General features: G+C 40.6%; 2 protein-coding genes across 3 annotated transcripts in view; one reads left to right on the forward strand and one right to left on the reverse strand.

Annotated features, from left to right (window-relative positions):
* Positions 1–27,316, reverse strand: part of KCTD17 (potassium channel tetramerization domain containing 17) — a 227,519-nt gene that overhangs the window by 117,563 nt on the left and 82,640 nt on the right. The gene's annotated exons all lie outside the window — the stretch shown is intronic.
* TMPRSS6 (transmembrane serine protease 6) overlaps positions 231–27,316 on the forward strand; it is a 56,334-nt gene continuing 29,248 nt past the window's right edge. The window contains exons 1-9 of one of the 2 annotated variants that reach the window (XM_070756183.1): positions 231–315; positions 4,056–4,215; positions 5,647–5,789; positions 6,145–6,212; positions 7,941–8,125; positions 17,327–17,368; positions 18,948–19,152; positions 20,570–20,706; positions 23,823–23,935. In XM_070756183.1, coding sequence (XP_070612284.1) covers positions 4,062–4,215; positions 5,647–5,789; positions 6,145–6,212; positions 7,941–8,125; positions 17,327–17,368; positions 18,948–19,152; positions 20,570–20,706; positions 23,823–23,935 — 1,047 coding nt within the window. In that variant the 5' untranslated portion in view covers positions 231–315; positions 4,056–4,061. Of the gene's footprint in view, positions 316–4,055; positions 4,216–5,646; positions 5,790–6,144; positions 6,213–7,070; positions 7,110–7,940; positions 8,126–17,326; positions 17,369–18,947; positions 19,153–20,569; positions 20,707–23,822; positions 23,936–27,316 lie in introns of those variants that run through there. The other variant, XM_070756184.1, reaches the window with a different exon arrangement.

Raw genomic sequence — 27,316 nt, forward strand, 5'->3', positions numbered from 1 at the left:
TAAAGCCCCCCTGGAGATGCAAAAACCCTGCTGTTGTCTTCGACAAACCTGTTAGACCAGCATAGCTGTTAGGTGACTCAGAACTTTTGACTGGGCAGCCATGTGATAGACAATTCCCAGGACAAGCTCTGCTTTCCATGGAGCACAGGGCAAAGGCCAAGAAAGCAGAACAGAGGATTGGACAACTCATCTCAGAGAAGACCTTGGGTCTGAGTAAATATTAAATCTCATCGGTGTTTACACATGCCTTTGTGTGTGCCTCATTTTGGATGAGCCTGTGTCAGGTGAACAATACCACAGAAGGCTTCAAATAAGGTAAGAGCGTAATTTTAGGTTTATACCAGTGGGGAGGGAAAGTTGTGTGTGGGTGTGGATATGAGTGGGTATTGATGTGTTACAGCTGAGAAAGGGAAGGAAGGAAGGAAGGAAGGAAGGAAGGAAGGAAGGAAGGAAGGAAGGAAGGAAAAGATTAACTGTTAGTTGTGTGTTAGGAATTAGCAATTATGGAAAGCCCAAATTATTTTCTGTTACACACTTTGTTATAATTCTATCAGAAAGAAAATACATTTTTGTGCATTACTGTGCATTAATTGGAAAAGCAAACTATTGGTCTATAAGCCCGGACTGCAAAGGTTATAAAGGTGGGAAGTAAATTGTGTAAGTGAGGACAAGGCAGTTTAGGGAAGTTACCGGGAGAATGTGCGGGGCTCACGGACCTCAGGATGCCAGCTTTTCTCTCCAGATAATCACTGTCTTATTTAATAAAACCTGTGTCAAGGGAAGGAAGAGGCCCCCAATATTGCTGAGGGGAAGAAGGCTGAGATACATTAAATTTTTGAAGGGAACCGATGAGGAAAACTCCTAAATAAACAACTGCAACATTAATAATATAGAACATGAGGAGCTGCCTAATATTGAGCCAGAGTATTGGTTTATCTAGGCTAGTATTGGCCTTTCTGATTGGCAGCTGAGATGTCAGTGGAGATCTCTTCCAAACTAGTTTTTGGCAGGGTATAATGGATGGATTATAGTATAGTATATGCTTGGGCATCCCTATATGAGGAGATAGTGGCCAGCAGACTTTTCCTGCCTTAATTTTGGAGGTGATATGGTCGGGAAACTCTGTGACTTCCATTTTTGGATCATGAGAATGTCTTTGCTTAGCCTGACATTTTAAATTTTGTTGTGGAAAGCAAAAATGAAAAAGAAACCTGGACAAATGAAAAGCTTGAAGCTCAGTTATACTTCTATAATTTATTTTGTTTGTTTGTTTGTTTGTTTTGTCAAGTATATATTGGTGGTATACAAAGATATAATATTTATATACATGCTACTAGTAAAAGAGAAACATTAGGACAGGGGACGGAAGGCACTCTGGTGCACTTATGCACGCCCCTTACTGACCTCTTAGGAATCGGGTGAGGTCAACAGTGGATAATCTAAGAGTAAGGTTTGGGGGATTAGGTGAGGATACTACAGAGTCTGGTAGTGAGTTCCATGCATCAAAGTCATATTTCCTGCAGTCATGTTTAGAGCAGTTTATTTTAAGTTTGTATCTGTTGTGTGCTGTTGTATTGTTGTGATTGAAGCTGAAGTAGTTGTTGACAGGAAGAACATTGTAGCAGATGATTTTATGGGCTATGCTTAGGTCGTGTTTAAGACAATTTAGTTCTAAGCTTTCTAAACCTAAAGTTGTAAGTCTAGTTGTGTAGGGTATTCTGTTACGAGTGGAGGGTTCTTTTTGTAAAGTATCTCTGGACATTTTCTAGGGTGTTTATGTCCAAAATGTGGTGCGGGTTCCAGACAGATGACCTGTATTCAAGGATTGGTCTTGCAAAAGTTTTGCATGTTCTGGTTAGTAGTGTGAGATTACCGGAGCAGAAGCAACGTAGGATTAGGTTAACAACTCTTGAAGCCTTTTTGGTGATTTTGTTGCAGTGGGCTTTGGCACTTAGGTCATTTGATAAGAGTATTCCAAGGTCTTTAACGGAGTGAGGATTGTCTGCAAGGTATTGTATTTGGTGTGCTGATTCTTTTTGCCAATGTGCAGGACAGAGCTTTTTTTGGTTGAGATTTGGAGTTGCCAGATGTTTGACCATTCAGACACAAAGTCAAGGTCTTTTTAGAGAGTAGCTGTGTTATTGGTGGTGTGGAAAAGTTTGACATCATTGGCAAAGAGAACGCAGTTGTAATGTGATCGCAAAGGTCATTTATATAGAGTGTGAAGAGTACGCTGCCTTGGGGTATGCCGCTCTTAACCGGAACAGGATTAAATATAAGCAATACTGATCAAACCATGGGGCAGTAACTCAGGGGTGGGTTCTATTTACCTTCCCCACCAGTTTGCATCGCAACAAAAGTGCACATTTTACACACGCATGTCACTTCCCGAAAATGACCCTCTGTGCATTTACAGTACTATTAAAAAAAGCTTCTGTGCATGCGTAGAAGCAAAAAACCAAGATGATGCCACCTATGGTGCCACCGCAAGAACCAGCAGGCCTGGGTCGCTGCTGTTCCAGCAACCCAGACCACCAAGTTACTACCGGTTCTATAGAACCGGTCCAAACTGGGAGGAACCCACCTCTGCAGTAACTTATCCCAAGATCAGTGTTGATTGCTCAGAATAGTGCTCTTACTGCTTTTGAAAACTCATCTCAAGAAGTTTTCTCAAAGTTTTCTCAAACAGGTTCCTAAGAGGTCAGTAAGGGGCGTACATAAGTGCACTAGTGTGCCTTTCGTCCCCTGTCCAATTGTCTTTCCTTTATCTCATATATCATATATATATATTCTTCCTTTCATATATCTTCTCCTCTATTTTTACATATTATCTTTATATATATTACTTCATGTCTATTCTCTTCCATATGTATTGTGTATTGGACAAATGAATAAATAAATAAATAAAAATAAAATTGATGCCCTCCACATGTGGAGATTACAGTTTGCAGCTTTGGCTGTATTGATTGGGAATTCTGGAAGCTGTAGCCTTTGAGATGTAGCACATTTAGAAGACTTGGACTGATTTTATACTCTTCACATGTTGGTTCAGTTGTCATTTTCACAATGTAATATTAAATTTTCTGTGACAGGAAAAGGCACACAGGGAGGGCACTTAATAAATATTTCAAGAAGACAACTTAATCTCTTTCTCTTCTTTCACACACACACACACACATACATACATACACACACACACACACACACACAGGAAAACAAAGGAAGGCATAAATTTGTTTAATTTATTTCGGGTCAAGTCTAAGCATTGTCAGACGTGCATCCCCTGATATATACGAGTAGTCCTCGGCTAACGATCACAATTGAATCCAAACTTTCTGTTGCTAGGTGAGACATTTGTTAAGTAAGTTTTACCCCCATTTTAAAACCCTTTCTTGCCACACAGTTATGAAGTGAATCATTGCAAGTATTAAGTTAGTCACATGGTTGTTAAGTGAATCTGGCTTCCCCGTCGACTTTGTTTATAATATAACCCTTGGACAGGGGTAGGCAAAGCTGCCTCTTCTATGACATGTGGAGTTCCACTCCCAGAATTCCTGAACTAGCATGATAGGCTCAGGAATTCTGGGAGTTGAAGTCCACAAGTCATAGAAGAGCCAATTTTGCCTACCCCCTGCCCTAGGACACTGCAACCGTCATAAATATGAGGCAGTTGCCAAGAATCTGAATGTTGATCGTGAGACCAGAGACATGCTGCAATGGTCATAAGTGTGAAAACAGTCGTAAGTCAATTTTTTTCAGTGCCAGTGTAACTTTGAATGGTCACTAAATGAACTGCTGTAAGTCAAGTATTACTTGCATTTATGGTTAAATTTATGCAGTCACTTTGATTAGGAATATTTCCTTTCTGGACATTGTCCTAATGTAGTGAGCTTTTTTGTGAACTCTGTTCCCCTTATCAGCTGAGCTACTATTGAATTCCATGTAGGAATTCAGTACCGTAACTGCCCCAGAAGTATTTAGGTGGGAATCTAACATATTTGGAAAGGTTAAATATAAATTGTGGGATCCTAATTCTTGCTTTGCTGTTTGGTAAGGTAACCATGACAGAGGGAGAAGAACAGGAGGAGGATCCAGTCGAATTATCACCACAAAACAGACAGAAGAATAAAGTGATTACCTACCAATGCTACATCCCAGTTTTAATAGTCTTGGTGATGTTGGGCGGAACTGGAGCAATAACTTGGTATTTCTTAGGTAACAAATGCAATACATCATTCTTTGTATTCCTGAATCCAGTATTGTGGGTCAAGGGGAGAAAGTGCTCAGGGAAAGCATTACAGGGAGAGGAATCAGCTTAGCTGCATGTAACCTGCCTCATGGCCATGTCCAGTGATTATTTGGTTCACCTATGGCCAGATTCATCATGTGCTGGCCATGCACAGTTTAGCAAAAGGGGGGAAAGTCATAATGTGTCACATGACGACGATGTGACAATGCAAGTTTGACCTTACTATGACTAAGGTGTGGATTACATAAAGGTACAAATATTATTTTGCCATAATGAGATTAAACTGATGTGGATGGGTGTGTAGATCTTATTTTCCATTTATGTCCAATACCGTTGATCTTGCATTTTACATAGGGGGTTTAGTTGTACTTTTTAATATATTAGATTTGTTCTATATGCTTGTTTTATATTTATTCTCTGAGCCGCCCCAAGTCTTCGGAGAAGGGTGGCATACAAATCTAATAAATTGAATTGAATTGAACTGAATTATAAAATTGACAGGTACTACTTCGGGCAAGGAACTATTACATTATAAACAACAAGATTTCTGTCTAAATTTGTAGTTACTTTAGGCCTATGATCTAAGGCAGTGTTTCCCAACCTTGGCAACTTTTTTTTAAATATATATATTTTTATTGGTTTTATTAAATGTTACACACAGAGACTGCACATCATACAACATAAAACAGTGCCCTGTGAAGGTGCACCCACCACCTAACAACATACATACCCCACCACAATTGGAGGGTCTGTACAAACATCTTTAACATTCTTCTAAGCTAGGATCTGCATTTTATTTACATATCAAAGAGTGATTCTAATTTATTCTTTATGGCTAGATCACAAATTCTACTTGTCATATAACCGCTCACCATATCCCATTGTTCCATCAGTTTCTTCACTTTATTTTCATTGTACATATTCATCCTTACCTCCATAATTTCAAAGTGAATGTGGTCCACCATGTACTGATACTAATTTTGCATCTTCCATTTTGCTGTTTCTTTCCAACCCAATACAATTACTGCTTGAGCACTTTCCAATGCTGCTACTTTTATTTCTTTAAATTCTCTTAAATCTCCCTTTTTTACTAGTGCTGCCATTTCTTTTGTGATTGTCCAGTTAATATTTAACATCCTGTTCATTTCATCTTGCACTTCTTTCCAAAATTTCTGTGCTACTGAACACTCCCATAAAAACTCCTCTCTCTTGACATCCATGCCAACAGGTGCCCTTCCCCTTCTTCCGAAAATATGCGAACGCTGGCTGGGGAATACTGGGAGTTGAAGTCCAAATATCTTCAAGTTGCCAAGATTGGGAAACACTAATCTAAGGACAATGTCTATAATCTTCCATCAACCTAGAAATAATTAGCATCCGTTATCTCTTTGTGGCAGATTACAGACCGCAGTATCTGGATTCTGCTCATCTGCATTTCTACTCTGGCAGCTTAAGGATCATCAATCGGCAGTATTCCCAGGATCACGGGAGAATGGAATCCAGAGCTTTCTGGACAGAGAGATCAAAGATACAGAAGATGGTGGGATTTCATGAGTAAAATAGCATACTCCACTAGATAGTTTAATAAATGAGATAAACCCCAAAATGCTTTTTTCCCCTTTTACTGGATCTGCCCCAGTAGTTTTTCAGCAGTATAATATGCAAAATTAAATATGTCCATATTTTCTTTCCTATTATCATTTTCATCTACACAGATATTGCTAATGTACCTGGTTGTGGATAAAAATAATTGGAACAGGGATCATTTAAATATATGTATATAGAGAGATCTTCATTAAAGCTAGATGATTTGGTTTCATGCACTAAATATAAGAGCTGACATGTATTGTGAAGAGGAACATCAGCTTGACATGATTTAACAATCTGCTTTACAGTTAAAGGACCTAATTCGTGCCACTAACCTGGCCTCTTTCTACAACTCCAGTGCTGTCTATGCCTTTGGGTGAGTGAAACATTATTAGTTTTTTGAGAAATCACAGAACATGGATGGTCAGAAGTAGAAGCTGATCTAACTCAGGGGTGAAATCCAGCAGGTTCTGACCGGTTCTGAAAAACTGGTAGCAGAAATAATTTGAGTAATTTGGAGAACCGGTAGTAGCAATTTGTTTTGTTTTTTTTAATAAAGTTTATTGGTTAACAAAAGGTAAATGGGGGAAGGGAAAATGGGGTACATAAATTTAAAAAGGGATAGGAATAATTATTAAGGGATAGGATATTGTATTTTGACGTATATATCTTACTTTGTAACAAAAATTCAATGTACACATTTATATCTTATTACTATAAATACTTCATTTTTCTATCTTATCTTATTATTTAAAAGGTAGTAGTAAGTAGTGATAAGGATAGTAAGAAAGATATTTATAGACAGGTAGTTAGGAAGATGGGTTTACGATTTTATAAAGTATTTGTAAAATAATAAGGAAGGGAGAAAGGGAAGATCTGCCTAGGTGACAGACATTATCAGGAGATATGACATGGTGTAATAATATGTTAATGGGTGTGTCAGTAATATATCAGTAATAAAAATAATAAAAAAGAAAAGAAAATATATTTATGTAAGTATTGGAAAAGAGAAAAGCTGGGATTCAGTTAGTATAGAATAAGGTAATTAGTTGGATTATATTGTTATCGTGTGAACAGTTGTTTAATTGAGTTTAAGAAACAAGTAAAAAGAGTAATGTTGTCAGAATCTAATTTTATTATTTTATTTTATTTTGTTTATTTATTTGTCAATTTATTTGTTTATTTATTTTAAGTGTCGGTATTGAAATTAATTTATTAATCAGTAATATAACCTGGCCTCTTTCTACAACTCCAGTGCTGTCTATGCCTTTGGGTGAGTGAAACATTATTAGTTTTTTGAGAAATCACAGAACATGGATGGTCAGAAGTAGAACCTGATCTAACTCAGGGGTGAAATCCAGCAGGTTCTGACGGGTTCTGAAAAACTGGTAGCAGAAATTTTGAGTAACTTGGAGAACCGGTAGTAGCAGACAATTTGAGTAGCTTGAACAACCAGCAAATGCCACCTCTGGCTGGCCCCAGAGTGGGATGGGAATGGGGATTTTGCAGTATCCTTCCCCTGCCATGCCCACCAAGCCACATCATACCCACCAAGCCATGCCCACAGAACCGGTAGTAAAATAATTTGGATTTTACCACTGATCTAACTGTCTTATGGATGCCCTGGTGTGCGTTTATGCAACCTGGTTTTCGAGTTTATACAGACTTACTGCTCCTTAATAGTAGGATATTTGCGAACTTAAACTTGTATATATAAGTTATTCTGGTTTGTGCTTTGTGGGATGCAGGAGAGTATTATTTCCACCCAAAGAAATCTCTTCTATCTCATCTGAATTATAGTTTTGCATCTGGCCTTTTAATGGTGAATTTTCTAGCAATTACTTCCACCCCCCCCCCCCAAAAAAAAATCTCATGGGTCTTACTAGTCTGACACCTGCCTATATCTGCCTTAGATGTTGCAATAGAAACATTAAACAAGTTTTGGATATACAGCATTTTGATTATGGAATTGGATAATTGGATTGAGTCATCTCTTGTGACGAATGGAAATGTTCAAGCTTCTTAATTTAGTTATCATAATTTAATGATGTTTTTAGAAAATTAGAAAAAAGGTGGTAAGTGTGAACATTATTTTTTCTAATAGAGAAGGTTCTTTGACGTGCTTCTTCTGGATCGCCCTTCAAGTCCCAAAACATCAGCATGTGGAGGTGACAGTGGAAGAAGTAAAAGATACACTCTATAAGGAGCTTCTTACCAGCTTCAACAGAACAGGTTACCTGTCTTATCAGAATGAATACAAAATTGATCCAGAATCTTTAATTTTATTGGGTAGGTACTAACCATATATCTTCCCTTAATATTTGCAAGAAAGCAACTTCCAATTTTGAAATTCAGATTGATATTGGGGATGGAGTGAGGACAATGAAGCCCTGTAGGCACAAACTATTAATCTTCCCTAATCTATATATTTCCCTAATCTATATATTATCCCTAATTCAAAATATCTTCCACTATCGAACTCAGTGTTATAATTTTCCCTAATCTATTCTTTTTAATTCTTAATTGTTTCATCTTTCTTTCCTTATGATGCCTAACATAATTAGGCACAAACTATTTGGAAGAAGTCACAGTTCTTCAGGATTTCCTATGTTCCTACAATGTGAACTTCAAATACTAGACATTATCTATTATGTAGGTTGGGATCACATATCAATATACCTACTGTATTTCCAATGACAAAGAAGTAATCTTCAAGATCAATTAATCTTGTAAAAACATGTATTCTCTAAAACAAACATTGAAAAATTATTTTTAAACCCAAATAATTGTTACTGGATGATAGATTGCACATGCTAAAAGGTGTACATAGGAACCTGATTCAACTGAATATCCCATTGAAGACAGTAGAAGACAGTAGAAAAATCATCTACGTATTTTATATTTATCTGCTAGTTTGATTGTTTGAACATTTTGGCCCTTTTGAGCCATTGGAATAAGTGACAAAGCCCTACAGGTTTCCCTTCTTTTAAAAGGCATCATTATTTCCAATTCTTTGAATTTCCTTGTATGGCTCCCTGTATGGTGACATCAAATGCATAGCATTGTTGCTTTCTATTAGTACTGTCTGAAGATGAAGAGAGCTGGATTTAGATCTAGGGTCTAGGCCTTTTCAATTTGTTTGTATTGATTCAAAAAATAAGTAGAAAAGTTTCGAAAGACAAGAAAATTTGAGAAACTCAAGGATGGATTGTGGATCAGTAAATTGGTTAGAGGGCTACATTGATCGTGGAGGTGTCTTTTCATTCAGGAAGAGGTGATAAGATCTTTATCACTTGTGAAGTGTAAAGATACTTTCTTTTTACCTAAAGAGCAGCTGAAAACTTTTATATTTCAGATATTAACCTCCTTGTGCAAACTAGAGATGGACACCAATAAGCTCACAAAATCGTGCACCAGATTTATCACCAAAGTAAATGGAGGGATCTTTTTTTTCAGAATGTCTTCAGAGGAAGAAACAATTCTCCAATAATTTTGTAGGGAAAGAACTCCCCCTTAATCATAATAGAGCAGTGTTTCCCAACCTTGGCAACTTGAAGATATTTGAAGTCCAGATATCTTCAAGTTGCCAAGGTTGGGAAACATTGTAATAGAGAATGGAAGTGTTATTTCTCTCATTGTCTTTAGACTGAATGGCAGCATGAAAAGCCCAGGGAAAATGATTGCACACTGACAATCGAGGTGCTTGCACAAGCCTGTGGTCATTTCACAACTGAGTAGAACCTCTCACATACACTCCATGTGTGGGCATTTCTGCAGAACGCTCATCTCCCTTGCTGCTTTGCATACAGAAATTACTGAGCCAGGATCGCACAGTGGTTAGAGTGCAGCACTGCAGGCTACTTCACCTAACTGCTAGCTGTAGTTCAGCAGTTCAAATCTCACCACTGGCTCAAGGTTGATTCAGCCTTCCATCCTTCCGAGGTGGGTAAAATGAGGACCCAGATTGTTGGGGGCAAGATGCTGATTCCTAATCCCCAAAACTTTACCCTTAGACTATCCAGTATTGACCTCTTCCGATTCCTAAGAGGTCAGTATGGGGCGTGCATAAGTACACCAGCATGACTTCCGTCCCCTGTCCTAATGTTTCTCTTTTACTAGTATCAAGTACAGTATTCCTCTTCTTTTTTCAGCCCTCTTGCTTTGTAACACTCATTTTTGTTTCTGTATGTATTTATGCAAATAAAACTCTCAGCAGTTTTCAATGTCATAAAAGATACAACTAGGAGTAGTGGTTAAGAACATAAGAACAGCCATGCTGAATCAGGCCAAAGCCCATCAAGTCCAGCATTCTGTGTCACACAGTGGCCCGCCAATTGTATATGGGGATCTTGAGCAGAAAGAGAAGGCAAGACCCTCCCTTTCCCTCGACCCCCAACAAAGGGTACTCAATGGAATCCTGCCTCTCTCAACCAACTTAGAAGCGGCACATGGATATCCATTTCAATAACTTGGCATCCATGAATCTGTCTAATCTTGCCTTGAAGCTATTTATTTATTTTTATTTATTTATTTATTTTTAAAAAGTAATTTTTATTCAATTGTGTTAAAAAGTATAATCAAACATGTATATACATTTGTATATCTGCAATATTTGCAATATACAAAAAAAAGGAAAAAAAATATACACACCAAAACAAACAAACAAATTTATTTATTTTTTATTTATTTAATTGGATTTGTATGCCACCTCTCTCCGAGGACTCGGGGCATCTCACAGCATGTACGAAAAACAGAGAAACAGTAGTAGTAATAATCCAATTAAAAGTACATTAAAAACAATCATTAAAAAGCTGTCACGACCTCTTCTTGAAGTGAATTCCATAAACTAACGACTCTCTGGGTGAAGAAACATTTCCCTTGATTTGTCCTCACTTTCTTACCTATGAGCTTTAGGGAGTGCCCCCTTGTCCTAGTATTGTGTGATAGAGGAAATAATTTTTCTCTATCCACCTTTTTTATCCCATGCATGATTTTATACACTTCGATCAAGTCACCCCTTAAATGCTGTCTTTCAAGGCTGAAGAGACCAAGGCGTTGCAACCTGGTTTCATAAAATATAACATTGTCATATCTTTGTCAATATGTACTTGACAAAACAAGTAAGTAAGTAAGTAAGTAAGTAAGTAAGTAAGTAAGTAAGTAAGTAAGTAAGTAAGTAAGTAAGTAAGTAAATAATAAATAAATAAATAAATAAATAAATAAAGTACTATGAAGAGGTATATAAATCTAAATTTATTTATTTATTTATTATTTAGATTTGTATGTCGCCCCTCTCCGCAGACTCGGGGCGGCTCACAACAAAATGAAACAATTCACAACAAATCTAAATTATAGTTTAAAAATATTTAAAAACCCCATTTACTAAACAAACATACATACAAACATACCATTCATAAATTGTATATGCCCGGGGGAGATGTCTCAGTTCCCCATGCCTGACGACAAAGGTGGGTTTTAAGTAGCTTACGAAAGGCAAGGAGAGTAGGGGCAGTTCTAATCTCCGGGGGGAGTTGGTTCCAGAGGGCCGGGGCCACCACAGAGAAGGGTCTTCCCCTGGGGCCCGCCAACCGACATTTATACTTAAATGCTATATAAGTATAAATGCTATAAATAATTTGGATAGGGAGATCCATGCTGGATTTCCTAGATGACCTGCAGTGTTCTAAAAGGGTGGGAAAGGCCTTACCTTTTCTGCTCAGAACTAGAGAGTTGGTGCTTATCTCCAGCTCTGCTTTCAATGTTTGTCACAGATTTATTTTGCAAGGAGCCCTTGTGCAAGGCTGACAATTGCATTAAAGTAACTCTACTATTTCTCCAACCCAGGGGTGGGTTCTAACTTAACCTCGCTGCTGGTTTGCTTCTTCCTGCACCGAGTGGGCACGCCTCATGGGGTGTGTGCATGCACAGTGCCAAAAGAACCAGGGGGGGAGTCAAAAACAAGCTGGCAAGTGCATGCACAGTGTCAGAAACTTGGCTTCTCCATATGCTCAGAAGAAATTTGAAAAAATTGAAAAAAAGATTAAAAATTCAAAAAAAGTTGGTGGTGCCCATGGACTGGCACCAACCAAACAGGTTCCATGATGTCATCATGACATCACCAGTGGGTCACTACCAGTTCAGGAGAACAGATCCAAACCGGGAGGAACCCATCTCTGCTCTAGCCACTTTTTTATGAACATAAAAGCTCTAGCAGCATTCTACCTGAAAGCTCAGATAAAATGCATAAAGAGTTAACCTTAGAATGTTATAGTTGTGTGCATTTATCAGAGTTTGTTGCATAAAAATCAATTTCCAGAAGCACACACAGATGACTGATTAAACTTGATTCATTCATTTCTTTATAAACACACACACACACAAGCAGATTATTTTTTCAAGTAAACATAAGCAGGTGTTAGTTTCATTTCAGCAGAGCGGACAAGCAGTAAGAGAGAACAGAAAGCAGAGTGGACAGAGAGCAGATTGGGCTGAGCCCAGTGTTCCCTCTAATTTTTTTGAGGGGTGGGCAGAAAAGTATAGTGTCTGAGCGGCAGTCTCTTCGGGACTGGGCGGCACAGAAATAATAAATAACTAAATAATTTTTTTTAAAAAATACTGTGTGTCTATAACAGTGAGCTCATAATAGGGCAACTCTATCAATATCAAAATGCCACTTGAATAGTTGAGCTAGTTTCAAACTAGATTTTGATTTTCTTTCTCTCTTCCTTACTCCCATTCTTTTTCTTTCTCTTCTCCTTCCTCTCTTTTTTTCTATCTGTTTCTCTCTCTTCCTCTCTTCCTCTCTCTCTCCTTCCCTCTCACTCTTTCCCTCTCGGCTTCTGGGCAGGTTTGGAAAACTCTGAGTTGATGATGATTTTTAAGTGAGCGATTGCTCACTGCTCAGCTTAGAGGGAACTATGGCTGAGCCATGTCCAGCCTTAAGCTTTGTTTTCAGTTTTGATTCTCTGCACAGACACTGATGTGGCTAGCTCCCATTGGCTGATTCAGTTGCTATGCTTTTTCATTGGCTAGCCTTGTTTACATGGCTCTCCCAGTCATGAATATTCCAACAGCATTTCCCCCCTCCCTTTTTATTCATGCTAAGCAACCAGGGACCTCCTTAATTACCTTTTGCCCAGTTTCCCTTGTCAAAATAGCTGATATTAAAGACTAACAGAAAGTGTTATTTTCCTTTACTTACCTAAACTGTTTTCCTTCTATTTTTTCCCACCCTCTTGCTTCAGTGTTGCATCTGCTTAAGTTCTACAGATAGGTAATACACCCTGTAATGATTTATCAATGCATTTGATAAATGTGTTTATCAATACATTTCTTATTGAGTGTCAGGATGCTCCTTCAAACCATCCTTCAATGCTCTTTCCCAGCCCACTCCAAAAAGAAAGAAAGAAAGAAAGAAAGAAAGAATGAAAGGAAGAAAGGAAGAAAGAAGGAAGGAAGGAGAGAGAGAGAGAAAGAAAGAGAGAAAGAAAGAAGGAAGGAATGAAAGAAAGAAAGAAAGAGAGAAAGAAAGAAAGAAAGAAAGAAAGAAGGAAGGAAAGAAAGAAAGAAAGAGAGAGAGAGAAAGAAAGAAGGAAGGAAGGAAGGAAAGAGAGAAAGAAAGAAAGAGAGAAAGAAAGAAAGAAAGAAGGAAGGAAGGAACGAAAGAAAGAGAGAAAGAAAGAAAGGAAGAAAGAAAGAAAGAAGGAAGGAAAGAAAGAAAGAAAGAAATTTGGTAGCATTAATTACAACTTGTAATGGTTTCAGCTTTAGCCACTTTTATCCTGTGACACTGTCTCCCCAGGAACTCAAAGGCTGTCTATCATCCCTGACAGATATTTTGTGTGTAAATTAGGAAAGGAGGGGGCAGAATTTAATTCAGAGGTGAAGGCTTCCATATTTTAACAGGCTTCCCATATATCCTTTCAGCATTATAGTATAAATCGCAGGATTGCTGGAAATTCATAAAAATACATATCTTAAGTCAAAATCTGTACATAACCACTTTACCTACAGGATAATTCCTACCATCCCTGTTTATCTTTGTCCTTTATTTGGACAAACTGACAACCTTCCACAGTCCTGGGCTGCAGCTGCACATCATGTTTACTTTCTAACATAGCTTATTGGGCACATTCCAGGTCAAAGTTGTTTGTGGAAATAGTGATGGAAACGGAAGCTGGCATTTTGCTGTGCAGCAAGTATCTCCTTTTAAAAATATATATATATTTATTAAATTAATAAAAAGGAGGGGGGATATAAACAGGAAAAAAGGGGAGGGGGGAAGAGGTACAGAATCAAATGGTTTAGGAAAATGGTAGAATTGTTACATAGTAATACATAAAAGTTTATATCTCAATATTCTATTTCTTAAATTATGTACATACAAGATATCCTTGTCATTACTGTATATATCTTATGTTCTGTTTATAGTTCGTAACATTTAGTTTCAAATGCGTATATATATATTAGTTAGTGGAAAGTGATTTGTGAAGAAAGAAGACCAGTAAATAAGAATATAATTAAGGAAAGATAATGTTTTAATATTCAATTGAAGTAATTAGAGAAAATTTAGATTTATTTAGAAAAGAAAATAATGAGGAATAGTGGTGTGTGTGTGTAAATCTGCGTGTGACGCAGACGTTTTTAGGTGATACGACATGGTACAGTAAGAAGATAGGGGGTGTATATGTAAGGTATAATAAATGTATTCTTATGTAAAAATATATATAAAAGTTGATATAGGGATTAATAAATAGCTGTGTTAGTATGTTATGATGTGAGTGAAAATTTCTATTTGGTTTAAAGACGAATAAAGAGAGATATGATATAAAATCGTTCTCAAATTGAGTTTCATATTACAGTGATCCCTCGATTAGCGCGGGGGTTACGTTCCAAGACCTCCCGCGCTAATCGATTTTCCGTGTTATAGTGGTGCGGAAGTAAAAACACCATCTGCGCATGCGCGCCCTTTTTTTTCCATGGCCGCACATGCGCAGATGGTGGAGTTTGTGTGTGGGCAGCGGGGAAGACACAGGGAAGGTTCCTTTGGCCGCCCAACAGCTGATCTGCTCCGCAGCGCGGAAGCAGCGAGGAGCCGAAGATGGAGTTTCCCCGTTGCCCAGGCAAAGGGGAAACCCCATCTTCGGCTCCTCGCTGCTGCCGTGCTGCGGAGCAGATCAGCTGTTGGGCGGCCAAAGGAACCTTCCCTGGGTCTTCCTGCTGCCCAGGCAAAGGGGAAACCCCAAGAGAGCCAAAAGAGCACCGGGCCGGTTGGTTCCCAACCAAAAGAGTTTACCCCGATTGTCCTCGGTGGGGGAAAACAGCGCGTCGCCAGGCTCCCCATCTTCAAGAGAGGCGCGACGGCTAGCCAGGATCCACGCAGGGGAGAAAAGGCGCGCGCTCCCAGCCGCTGCACCCCGCTTGGAGAGCAGCGGCGAGCAGAGCACAGAAGACGACGAGGCTTTCGAGGGCTCCAAGGCGGGTGGCGGCGTGTCCTTCGAGCACGCCGGCGGTGACCCCAAGCTGAAGGCAGCCACCACACACACACATGCCGCCGGCGCCATCCACCCCGCCGGGTTCCCCGCTTGCTACCTCTTCGCCTTCTCCTGCCTCCGAGGCCGACCAGCCCAAGCCGCAACAGACACACACACACATACACGCACTCCCTCTCTCGCGCTCACACAGACGCACTCAGACAGAAAAGAAAAAAAAATCCCCAAAAGAGAGGGACAAGAGGCAGGCACAAAGCGGGGGCACAAGGGGAGCTGCCCGGCAGAGGTTGCTTTTTTTCTTCTCGTGGGCAAGTGGAGGGGGGGGGAGAGAAGGAAAGAGAGAGAAGGAAAGAAAGAGATGAGAGAGGGAGGAAGAGAGTGTGAGAGAGGAAGAAAGAGAGAGAGAAATGATAGAAAAAAGGGGAGAAAAAAAGAGAAATGAGAAAATGATTGAAGCAGAGAATGACAGGAAAGAAAGAGAAAGAGACAGAGAAGTGACTCTTGGTGATGACGTATGACGTCATCGGGTGGGAAAAACCGTGGTATAGCAAAAAAACCGTGGAGTATTTTTTAATTAATATTTTTTGAAAAACTGTGTTGTAGCGTTTCGCACTAATCGAGACCGTGCTAATCGAGGGATCACTGTAGTTGGTTTTGGAATTATTTTATATTCATATTTTTAAAAGCAAAAGGTCAGGTGGGAATGGGAGCCTGCGTGTGTTGAGGGAGATGTCTCTGAGCATATTTGTGTCTGACCACTAAAATAGATTGTGATTTGACTTTAACATAGTCCAACTTGTGAACTTATCATTGTAGACCCTGGTTTTGAGCTTAGAATGATGTGTGAAATAACCAAATGTATCTTCAAGGTAGTGTGACTAACCCAATTAGCAGAATGTGTGAAGCCATCTCTCATATTTTCTTAAACTAACCCACATCTACCAATCCAGCTGTCACAGTAAAACTTCACATAATTAAAAATAGGGGATGATGGCTATCTAGCTCCTCTTCTTTTGGCATCTGTTGGAGGAGGACGGTGCTTTACAACAGCGGTCCCCAAACTACGGCCCGTGGGCCACATGCTGCCCGCTGAGGTCTTTTAACTGGCCCGCAGCAGCACATGAGATTTTACCGATCGATATAATGAGAGAGAAAGAGGGAGAAATAGAGAGGGAGAGAGAAATGAAGAGGAGAGATAGAAAGGAAGAGAGAGAAAGGGAGAAATAGAGAGAGGGGGAGATAGATAAAGTGTGAGAGATACAAAGAGGGAGAGTTAGAAAGAGAGTGAGTGAGAGAAAGAGAGAAGAGAGAAAGAAAGAGAAAGAGAGAGGGACAGAGAGAAAAAAGAAAGAGAAAGAGGGAGAGATAGAGAGGGAGAGAGAAAGGAAGAGGGAGAGATGGAAAGAGAGAGAGAGAGAAAGAGAAAAATGAGAAAATGATGGAGGGAAAGAATGAGGGAGAGGAAAATGAAACAAATGAGAGAAAAGTAAGAGGGAAGAGGGAAGTGGAGAGGAAGGAGGGAGGCAAGGAAGGAAGGAGAAATGGAGTTTGTTGAATTAAGTTTAAATTTACTTGTAAATAAAGAAGTATAAATTACTTTATTACTTAATTATTAATTACTTACTTATTACTTCTTCTTTATTTTAAATATTGTATTTGTTCCCATTTTGTTTTTTACTTTAAATAAGGTATGTGCAGTGTGCATAGGGATTTCTTCATAGGGTTTTTTTTTATAGTCAGGCCCTCCAACAGTCTGAGGGACAGTGAACTGGCCCCCTGTGTAAAAGGTTTGGGGACCCCTGCTTTGCAATGTGGATTTGCAGGATGTTTAAACTATGGCTTAGAATGAAGTCTGAAGTGTTATTGCAAGACAGAGAGGAGTAATGTAGGTCATGAATGTGTAAACCAGAGCAAGGAGCAATATTTAATTTAGTTGTGGCATCTCATGTGTTTGTCTTCCTTTTTTTTTTTTCTTTTTCTTTTCTTTTCTTTTTCACAGAATCCAGTCTCAAAGACATATTATTGCTGAAATCCACCTTGGGTAGGCTCTTTATTTCCCCCTTTTTTATTCAATTTTATTTGGTTATGTTTGTTGCATTGTAAAGCAGAAATAAAGACTGCTGCGCACAGCCCAGACACCGAAATAAAAAAAAATTGTAATGATATCTACCACTTTAATATTGTACTTATACTTTTATACTGATGCGTTTTTAGAAAGGGCTGGCTTTTTAGCTAATGCTTGTTAGTGTCTCTAAGTCCATCTTACATAAAAAGACAGTTAATAAGAAATATGAATCATCACAGTAAGAATGATACTAATTCTGCTCCCGATACATCTCACACTAGTTGTTTCAGGAAGGAGCCTGCTTTTTATAAATTAAATGAAAAATATCTAACCATCTTATAGCAAATTTCTGTATGTACCATGTTAATTGAGTGTGTATGTATATCTAACAGTGTAAGAAAACACCCAAATAAAGGATGGAAAGTAAACAAAAACAATAAAACCAAGAGGTTTAACATTTAATAAATAACTAATGTAAATTGAAAGTACTTTTTGAGAAAATGCAGTCTTCATTAACTTCTGAAAGGTGATCACCAAGGGAACCAGTGTAACTCTAGGGAGAAGCTGTTATAAGTATTTTTGGGCTTTATCTCATCTGGCCTTCTGAACCTGGGATATGATAAGCAGCTTCTCCTGGAAAGACCTCCCTGCATAGGACGAATACAGTTAGAATAAGCAATCCAAGGATGTGGGAACAACTGCTTTTTGTGGTGCATATTAATTAACAAGTAGGTCTTGGTAAATCAATATTTATTCCTTAATGCCAGCAATAGGCTCATTTTCCATTAACTTAAGTACGCAAATAAGTTCCCATTTCTATATATCTATGGTGACATTTCTTTCTTGGCTGCCATATATACTGTACACTGCTCAAAAAAATAAAGGGAACACTTAAACAACACAATACAACTCCAAGTAAATCAAACTTCTGTGAAATCAAACTGTCCACTTAGGAAGCAACACTGATTGACAATCAATTTCATATGCTGTTGTGCACATTCAACTTTGTACAGAACAATGAGATATGAGAATATTTCATCATTCAGATCTAGGATGTGTTATTTGAGTGTTCCCTTTATTTTTTTGAGCAGTATATTTAATATTGTAACTTCTTTTTAAATTGTTTTATAATTGTTTGATTCTCAGAGTTTGAGATGGGCAGCTATAGAAATTGAATGAATGAATGCATAAGCCACGCCCACAGTGTGGTAGTAAAAAGTTTGGTAGCCCATCACTGGATGGAGCAGACTCATTTCCAATGGAAGAATTATTGAAATTAATTACTTTGATCCAAAATGATCTATTTGGGGTAAATCATACGTAGATTTTGGAAATAAATCAGAATAGATTGTAAGCAAGGCTTTACATAAAAATAAAGAGCAGCACAAAAAAATGGATACGTCAGTGAAAAAGTACATCAAAAGCCGTGGTTTATGCAAAACTTATTTTTTTTCCCTTAAAACTGTGGGTGGATTAACTGTATTTGGTTTCTTCAGTGTCATCTCTTATCAACTGCATGGTGCATTCTTCAATTTTGTCTGTGTCATCTGTTTAGGCTGCTACAGGTACAGCTACATCAGAGAGGATGTGGTTCTAAAACTGAAGGGTCCAGACTACTTAGCCTCCAGCTGCCTTTGGCATCTCCACGGCCCCAAAGATCACATGATCAAGCTTCACCTGGAATGGACTCTCTCAGAATGCAGGGACCGGTTGGCAATGTATGATGCAGCTGGGCCATTGGAGAAACAGCTCATCACTTCGTAGGTACCCTTCATTTTGTAGCAGCAACAATGGGGAGAGGAGAAATCATGAGTTCGATATCTCCCCCATAATCCACTTACACACAAGAAATTCAGGTTAGGTTTAGGATACCCAAGAAATTTCCTTTTGCAAAATGATGATCCAGATAATCAATGGAAATAGTACACATTGCACTAAGGAAAAAGCTGCTAATGATTAAAAGTCCTGTAGAATATAGTAAGCTGATTTTCAAGTCTCCAGAGCAGTGGTCCCCAAACTACGGCCCGTGGGCCACATGCGGCCCACCGAGGCCATTTATCTGGCCCACGGATGAGTGACACAACACAGTGTTCCATCTAATTTTCCATGAATAAAATGTGGTATTTTGTTAATAACTAATATCAATCATCAAAAAAGTTGCAAAAGTTTGTTTCCCTAATTTTGTCATCCAGTTACATTCATTTTCTTTCAATTAAATTCCCTCCTTAATGTTCCTTCAAAAAGTGCAACACCAATTATATTTCTAACTTATTAACCATTATGCCAAAGTTATTCCTTCTTTCTTTATACATTTTATATAAGCCAAGAAAACCTACAATCAGATGTTAACAAAAGAAAAGAAAAAACAAAATATAAACATATATGAATTTCAGACTTCTTCCTCCCCTCTAAATAGTACATTCCCATTTTGTTTTTTACTTTGAAATAAGGTATGTGCAGTGTGCATAGGAATTTGTTCATAGGTTTTTTTTTATAATCTGGCCCTCCAACAGTCTGAGGGACAGTGAACTGGCCCCCTGTGTAAAAAGTTTGAAGACCTCTGCTCCAGAGCAATTAGTTTTGGTTTGGGGTTTGGTTAGTGGCAGGGAAAAGAAGAGAAATATCTGATGCAATTTTATGTGGTGATTGGTTTACAAAGATAGTCCTGCAATAATGTTTGATGTTAAAATCAAAATGAGATTCTGGTGGATTCTAACCTCTTTTAGCCATGTCTTCTTTGCACTGAAATCTGATCTTTAAAAAAACAAAAGAAAACATATACTGTAGCAAGGAAGGAAAGGTACAGTTACCACTAGCCCCTCCTTCTCAAAATAAAAATTGGGCCAAAAGATTTCTTGGTGTGCATCATTTTGCCAGAAAGATATGACAAGAATATGGAAATTACCATATTTTCTTGCCTAATATGTTTTTAGCCCCCAGGGAGGTAAATATTTGAAAGAAGACACTTATGTGTTTTGGATGATCTAGCCACCATTATTTATTGTTGCCAAAATATTTTATTTCTCTAGGGACATTTATTTATTTCCTGGTCTTTTTCATTATGTAAGGACTTTTCTTTATCTCTCCTCCTCATTTCTTGCACATCTTTCTTTATAACCCCCCCCCTTCATCCTTTACAACTTGCAAATATGATAATAATCTGTTTTCATTCTTTAGACTATATGGGTGTAGCCGACAGGAACCTGTGGTTGAAGTTCTATCTTCTGGCCCAGTCATATCTATTGTATGGAAGAAGGGGATGTACAGCTATTATGATCCTTTCATACTCTCTGCTCAGTCTGTGCCCTTTGAAGGTAAACAAGGATACGGGCAGAAAGAGATACAAAATGTAGATTGCATTTGTGATCTTCTAAAGATCTGACTTTTTGTATATTTTCCAGTTACTGTTTCTGTTAACTTTAAGATGTCCCATACCTGCAACTGGATAGGGCTAAGCAAAGGGATTCACAAACATTTGGAAGACAAGTTCAGATCAAATCCAGTATTAACAAAGAAATTGGACATTAAGGTTATTGTAAAAAAAGAGGAAAAATTGTATTGTGCAGCAAAAAAATAGGAAAAATTGTACACTCTAGATAAGAGCAGAAAGATAAGAACATAAGAACATGTAGGTCAACCGTTCAAATCTCATCACCGGCTCAAGGTTGACTCAGCCTTCCATCCTTCCAAGGTGGGTAAAATGAGGACCCGGATTGTGGGGGTAATATGCTGGCTCTGTTAAAAAAGTGCTTTTGCTAACATGTTGTAAGCCGCCCTGAGTCTAAGGAGAAGGGTGGCATAAGAATTGAATAGATAGATAGATAGATAGATAGATAGATAGATAGATAGGTAGGTAGGTAGGTAGGTAGGTAGGTAGGTAGATAGATAGATAGATAGATAGATAGATAGATAGATAGATAGATAGAGCCATGCTGAATCAGGCCATTGAGTCCAGCATTCTGTGTCACACAGTGGCTCACCAATTGTCCATGGGGATCTTGAGCAGAAAGAGAAGGCAAAACCCTCCCTTTCCCTTGACCCCCAAAAAGTGGTACTCAAGGGAATCTTGCCAGCCTCATTCAACAAGGATGTGTTTCAGCAGAGCATGAACTGATGGCGAACCTATGGCACGGGTGCCACAGGAGGCTGACGTAGCCATATGTGCTGGCAAATGAGTTGTTACTCTAGCTCAGCTCCTAGTGTATGCGGGCCAGCTGATTTTCAGCTAGCTCAGAGGCTCTGGGAGGGCATTTTTGGCTTTTGGAGAGTCTCCGGGAGGATGGGGGAGGGCATTTTTGCCTCTGGAGCCTTCGGAGGGCAAAAACGGCCCAACCAGGCCCACCAAAGTTTGGGAAGTGGGCTGTTTCAGGCCTCCAGAGGGCCTCTGGGGGGGGGGGCGGGAGAGGCCATTTTCGCCACCCCCACACATTGAATTATAGGTGTGGGCACTCACGCATGTGAGATAGCACACGGACACGCACTTTCGGCACCCGAAGAAAGAAAGGTTTGTCATCACTGGACTAGGCTGTCTATAGGCCTATTCAGTATATACATGAAATATACTGTGCAATTACACTGAGGAACTTTAACATGACCCAACTGGGAATATCAAAAGTCAGCAATATTCTGGTTCTTCCCTCAGCTAAGCTGCAATTGTAGTTTGCTACCCCAGTTGTCTTCCTCTAACGGGCAGTTTTGTTGTTATCATAACAACAAAAGGGAAAAGAACTAGTTTGATTTTCTTTTTCAAAACTTTCCCCGCCCCCAGCTCCTGCTACAATAAATATAAATGTAAAAACACTACCTAGTGTTTTGCTTTTGTTCTGCATCCTCTCATTGGTTAGCTGGAAAGAGCAGTGACTGGCAGCACGGTAGGACAGGGTGTAGCTGTGGTAGGAAACAGCTGAAGACGGTTTAAAAAAATAAAGCCAATGCTGCGTGGGAGTTCTTGTACCCTGAGATCATAAGCATAACCCATAAAGCCCTCAACCGTTCAAATTTAACCCCTGGTTTTAGGCAGTGGGACGGGGAGATGGGATCTTTTAATAATTAATAATAATAATAATAATAATAATAATAATAATAATAATAATTTATTAGATTTGTATGCCGCCCCTCTCCGGAGACTCACAACAATAATAAAAACAATGTTACAATGGAAACAAATCTAATATTAAAAAACAGCGAAAAAACCCATCATTTAAAAACCATGCAACACATGCATACCATACATAAAATGTAAAAGCCTGGGGGAGGTGTCTCAGTTCCCCCATGCCTGGCGATACAGATGGGTTTTAAGTAATTTGCAAAAGACAAGGAGGGTGGTGGCAGTTTTAATCTCTGGGGGGAGTTGATTCCAGAGGGCCGGGGCCGCTACAGAGAAGGCTCTCTCCTTGGGGCCTACCAAATGACATTGTTTAATCGATGGGACCCGGAGAAGGCCAACTCTGTGGGACCTTATCGGCCTCTGGGATTCGTGCGGTAGAAGGCGGTCCCGTAGGTATTCTGGTCCAATGCCATGTAGGGCTTTAAAGGTCATTACCAACACTTTGAATTGTGACCGGAAACTGATAGGCAGCCAGTGCAGGCCACGGAGTGTTGGAGAAATGTGGGCGAATCTGGGAAGCCCCACGATACCTCTTGCTGCTGCATTCTGCACAATCTTAAGTTTCCGAACACTTTTCAAAGGTAGCCCCATGTAGACAGCGTTACAGTAGTCGAACCTCGAGGAGATGAGGGCATGAGCAACTGTGAGCAATGACTCCCTGTCCGAATAGGGCCGCAACTGGTGCACCAGGCGAACTTGGGCAAACACCTTCCTTGCCACAGCCGAAAGATGATCTTCCAATGTTAGCTGTGGATCGAGGAGGACGCCCAAGTTGCAAAACCTCTCTGAGGGGGTCAATAATTCCATCCCCCAGGGTAATGGACGGACAGATGGAATTGTCCTTTTGCTTGATTGTGGGAAGAGTTCATGTAGTAGAGTTCATGTAGGCCAGCTACCAAACCTTTTTTTTTGTATTGGCTTACATGCCAACCAAGAATTATGGGAAGAGTGTTGTCTAGTACTTGCTTATGGCACCAGTGGTGACATAAGTTCACAATTGAAAAATGCACACCCAAATAAGTAAATCATTAATTAATTCCCTTAAAATTATTTTTAAAGAAATTGTATGTCCCTATCAATATTTTTTTAATAAATGTGCGGGCACTATGCATGAATAGTAAACATTAGCTGAACAAAACTTGCTGATGCGAATCAGATGAGAAAATTGCTGAAAGTGAAATAAGTGGCTTCATTAATATCTATCACAGCCTGGTATGCTAGTGTTTGTATTAAATATCCTCATTTTTGTTTTGTCAAAATAATAAACATGAGCAACATTTTCTGTGGGACCCGGTGAGCGTGACAGTGCTTTTGTCTTTTCAGCCTGCCATATGAATCTAACACTGCAAGAAGGCTGGGAACGGCAAGGGAACATCAAGACTCCTTACTACCCAAGTTACTATGCACCAAATACACAGTGCTCTTGGCACATGATGGTACGATCTTGGCTGTTCCTAAGCAAAAATGAGCTGTGTGTACTTTTATATTTAAATAAGAGAAGCCAAATGCTGTAGACCAGGGGGCTCCAACCTTGGCAAATTTAAGCCTCATGGACATCAACTCCCTGAATTTACAATAACAGAGTATTCTGGGAGTTGAAGTCCCCCAGACTTAAAGTTACCAAAGTTGGAGACCCTGCTGTAGACAATATACCTTTATTCCATTATTGTAAATTCTTATTATCTTTATATTTAATAGGAAAGTGAACACAAGAACAAGGGGACACAATCTGAAGTTAGTTGGGGGAAAGATCAAAAGCAACGTGAGAAAATATTATTTTACTGAAAGAGTAGTAGATCCTTGGAATAAACTTCCAGCAGACGTGGTTGGTAAATCCACAGTAACTGAATTTAAACATGCCTGGGATAAACATAGATAAAATACAGGAAATAGTATAAGGGCAGACTAGATGGACCATGAGGTCTTTTTCTGCCATCAGTCTTCTATGTTTCTATGTTTCTATATTTGACACTTCCCCAAAGGTTGCACTGAGCACTAGACATAAACAGATACTTAACACCATGCAGTTGAAAGCGGGGAGATTTCAATTTCTCTGCATTGAAAAGTCTTAAAATGGCGGTATTGTCCTATTTTATAAGTCCTTACTGATCTCACCAAGGATGTATTTTAATATGCTTTATTTTATATTTTAGGAAGACTGTTTTCCCCTTCCTCTTTTTTTTCCAGTCCTTTTGCTGTGTAACACTCATTTTTGTTTCTGTATGTATGTATTCAAATAAAACTCTCAGCAGTTTTCAATGTCATAAGAGATACAACTAAGAGTAGTGGTTAAGAACATAAGAAGAGCCATGCTGAATCAGGCCAAAGCCCATCGAGTCCAGCATTCTGTGTCACACAGTGGCCCATCAATTGTCCATGGGAATCTTGAGCAGAAAGAGAAGGCAAGACCCTCCCTTTCCGTTGACCCCCAACAAATGGTACTCAAGGGAATCTTGCCTGCCTCAACCAACATAGAGGCGGCATTTGGACATCCATTTCAATAACCACCGATACACTTGGCATCCATGAATCTGTCTAATCCTGCCTTGAAGCTATCAAGGCTGACAGCTGTCATGACGTCTTCTGGAAGTGAATTCCATAAACCAACGACCCTCTGGGTGAAGAAATATCTCCCTTGATTTGTCCTCACTTTCTTACCTACCGTGTTTCCCCGATAGTAAGGCAGTGTCTTACTATCTTTTTACCCCCAAAAGCCCCACTGTGTCTTACTTTGGGGGTATGTCTTACATTGTCCCGGGCACCGGGGCCGGCTCGTCTTCGGGCGCGGGGAGCTGCCGGAAAGGAGGCGGGCGCCGACCTCGATGTTCGGCGGATTGTGGGGAGCATCCCCTCGCCGCTCCCGGCAATGTTTCTCGGCAGGGGAGGCCAACTCCGCGGCGACACGGACGCTCGGCTGGCTGGCTAGAGGCAGGTCAAGGGGTGGATGGGCAGTCAAAAAGGGTGAGCGGCCGCCGCTGTGCCCTCCTTCGCCCGCCTCCTTTCCGGCAGCTCCCTGCGCGCCCCTCGCCTTCGCTCGCCGCGGCGCCACCGCCTCTTCCCCTGCCGAGGCTCAGCTGCAAGCGGCTCCGAGGCGAGCGGAAAGGAGGCGGGCGAAGGAGGGCGCAGCTCCGGCCGCTCGCCTCGGAGCCGAGCGGCCTCGCTGGCCGCTTGCAGCTGAGCCTCGGCAGGGGAAGAGGCGGTGGCGCCGCGGCGAGCGAAGGCGAGGGGCGCGCAGGGAGCTGCCGGAAAGGAGGCTGGTGAAGGAGGGCGCAGCTCCGGCCGCTCGCCTCGGAGCCGCTCGGCCTCACTGGCCGCTTACAGCTGAGCCTTGGCAGGGGAAGCGGCCAGTGAGGCCGATCGGCTCCGAGGCGAGCGGCCGGAGCTGCGCCCTCCTTCACCAGCCTCCTTTCCGGCAGCTCCCTGCGCGCCCCTTGCCTTCGCTTGCCGCGGCGCCACCGCCTCTTCCCCTGCCGAGGCTCAGCTGCAAGCGGCTCCAAGGCGAGCGGAAAGGAGGCGGGCGAAGGAGGGCGCAGCTCCGGCCGCTCGCCTCGGAGCCGATCGGCCTCGCTGGCCGCTTGCAGCTGAGCCTCGGCAGGGGAAGAGGCGGTGGCGCCGCGGCGAGCGAAGGCGAGGGGCGCGCGGGGAGCTTGGAAGCAATGTCATCGCCCCCCCGCAATACCGTTTATACCGTGTTTCCCCGAAAGTAAGACATATGTCTTACTTTCGGGGTATGGCTTATATAAGCCGACCCCCCTGAAACCCCCCATATGTCTTACAATCGGGGGGGTCTTACTATCGGGGAAACACGGTATGAGCTTTAGGGAGTGCCCCCTTGTCATAGTATCAACCTTTTCTATCCCATGCATGATTTTATACACTGCGATCAAGTCACCCCTTAAATGCCGTCTTTCAAGGCTGGAAGAGACCAAGGCGTTGCAACCTGGCATCATAAAGGAGGTGCTCCATTTCCTTTATCATTCTTGTTGCCCTTTTTTGCACCTTTTCCAGTTCCATTATATCCTTCTTGAGATGTGGTGACTAGAACTGTACACAGTACTCCAAGTGTGAGTACTCCAAGGTTAAGGCATTAAGCTAGAAACTGAAGGACCATGAGTTCTAATCCTGCCTTAGCAATAGCACTTAGACTTATATACTGCTTCACGGTGCTTTACAGCAGGGGTGGGTTCTGGTTTTCTTTGCGGCTGGTTTGCTCTATGCACTTGGTGTTGCCTATGGTGCTGCCAAGAGAGCCAGTTCGGGGGCATGGCAGGTCTGAGTCACTATTGGTTCCAGCGACCCTGGCTGCCAAGTTACTAGCAGTTCCATAGAACCGATCCAAACCAGGAGGAACCCACCTCTGACTTATAGCCCCCTCTAAGTCCCCTCTTAGGCCTAAAGCCAGCTGGGTAAATTTCTGTCACTCCTGGAAAATAGACAGTGGCAAACCATTTCTGAAAAACTTTGCTATGAAAACAGCAGTGACTATCCAGGCTGATACAAAGGCACAGACTCACACAAATGTCTATCTCAATCTGGGGGTCAGGACCCCTTTCGGTGTCGAATGACCATTTCACAGGAGTTGCTTAAGACCATGGGAAAAGACAAATTTCCCATGGTGTTAGGAACTAAATCTTCTATTCTGGCGCCTTGGAACATATTTTTACAATCCGACTAATCAAGTGTTTACAGTGGGGGTGTCCCTCTGACCTTCCTGCCAATCAGCTTAAAGCTCTGTTGGCAGAATTGGTGCTAGACTTATGGTTGGGGGTCACCACAACATGAGGAACTGTATTAAGGGGTCGCGGCATTAGAAAGGT

This window comes from Erythrolamprus reginae, chromosome 6 (genome assembly GCF_031021105.1).
Source record: "Erythrolamprus reginae isolate rEryReg1 chromosome 6, rEryReg1.hap1, whole genome shotgun sequence".
Taxonomy (NCBI): domain Eukaryota; kingdom Metazoa; phylum Chordata; class Lepidosauria; order Squamata; family Dipsadidae; genus Erythrolamprus; species Erythrolamprus reginae.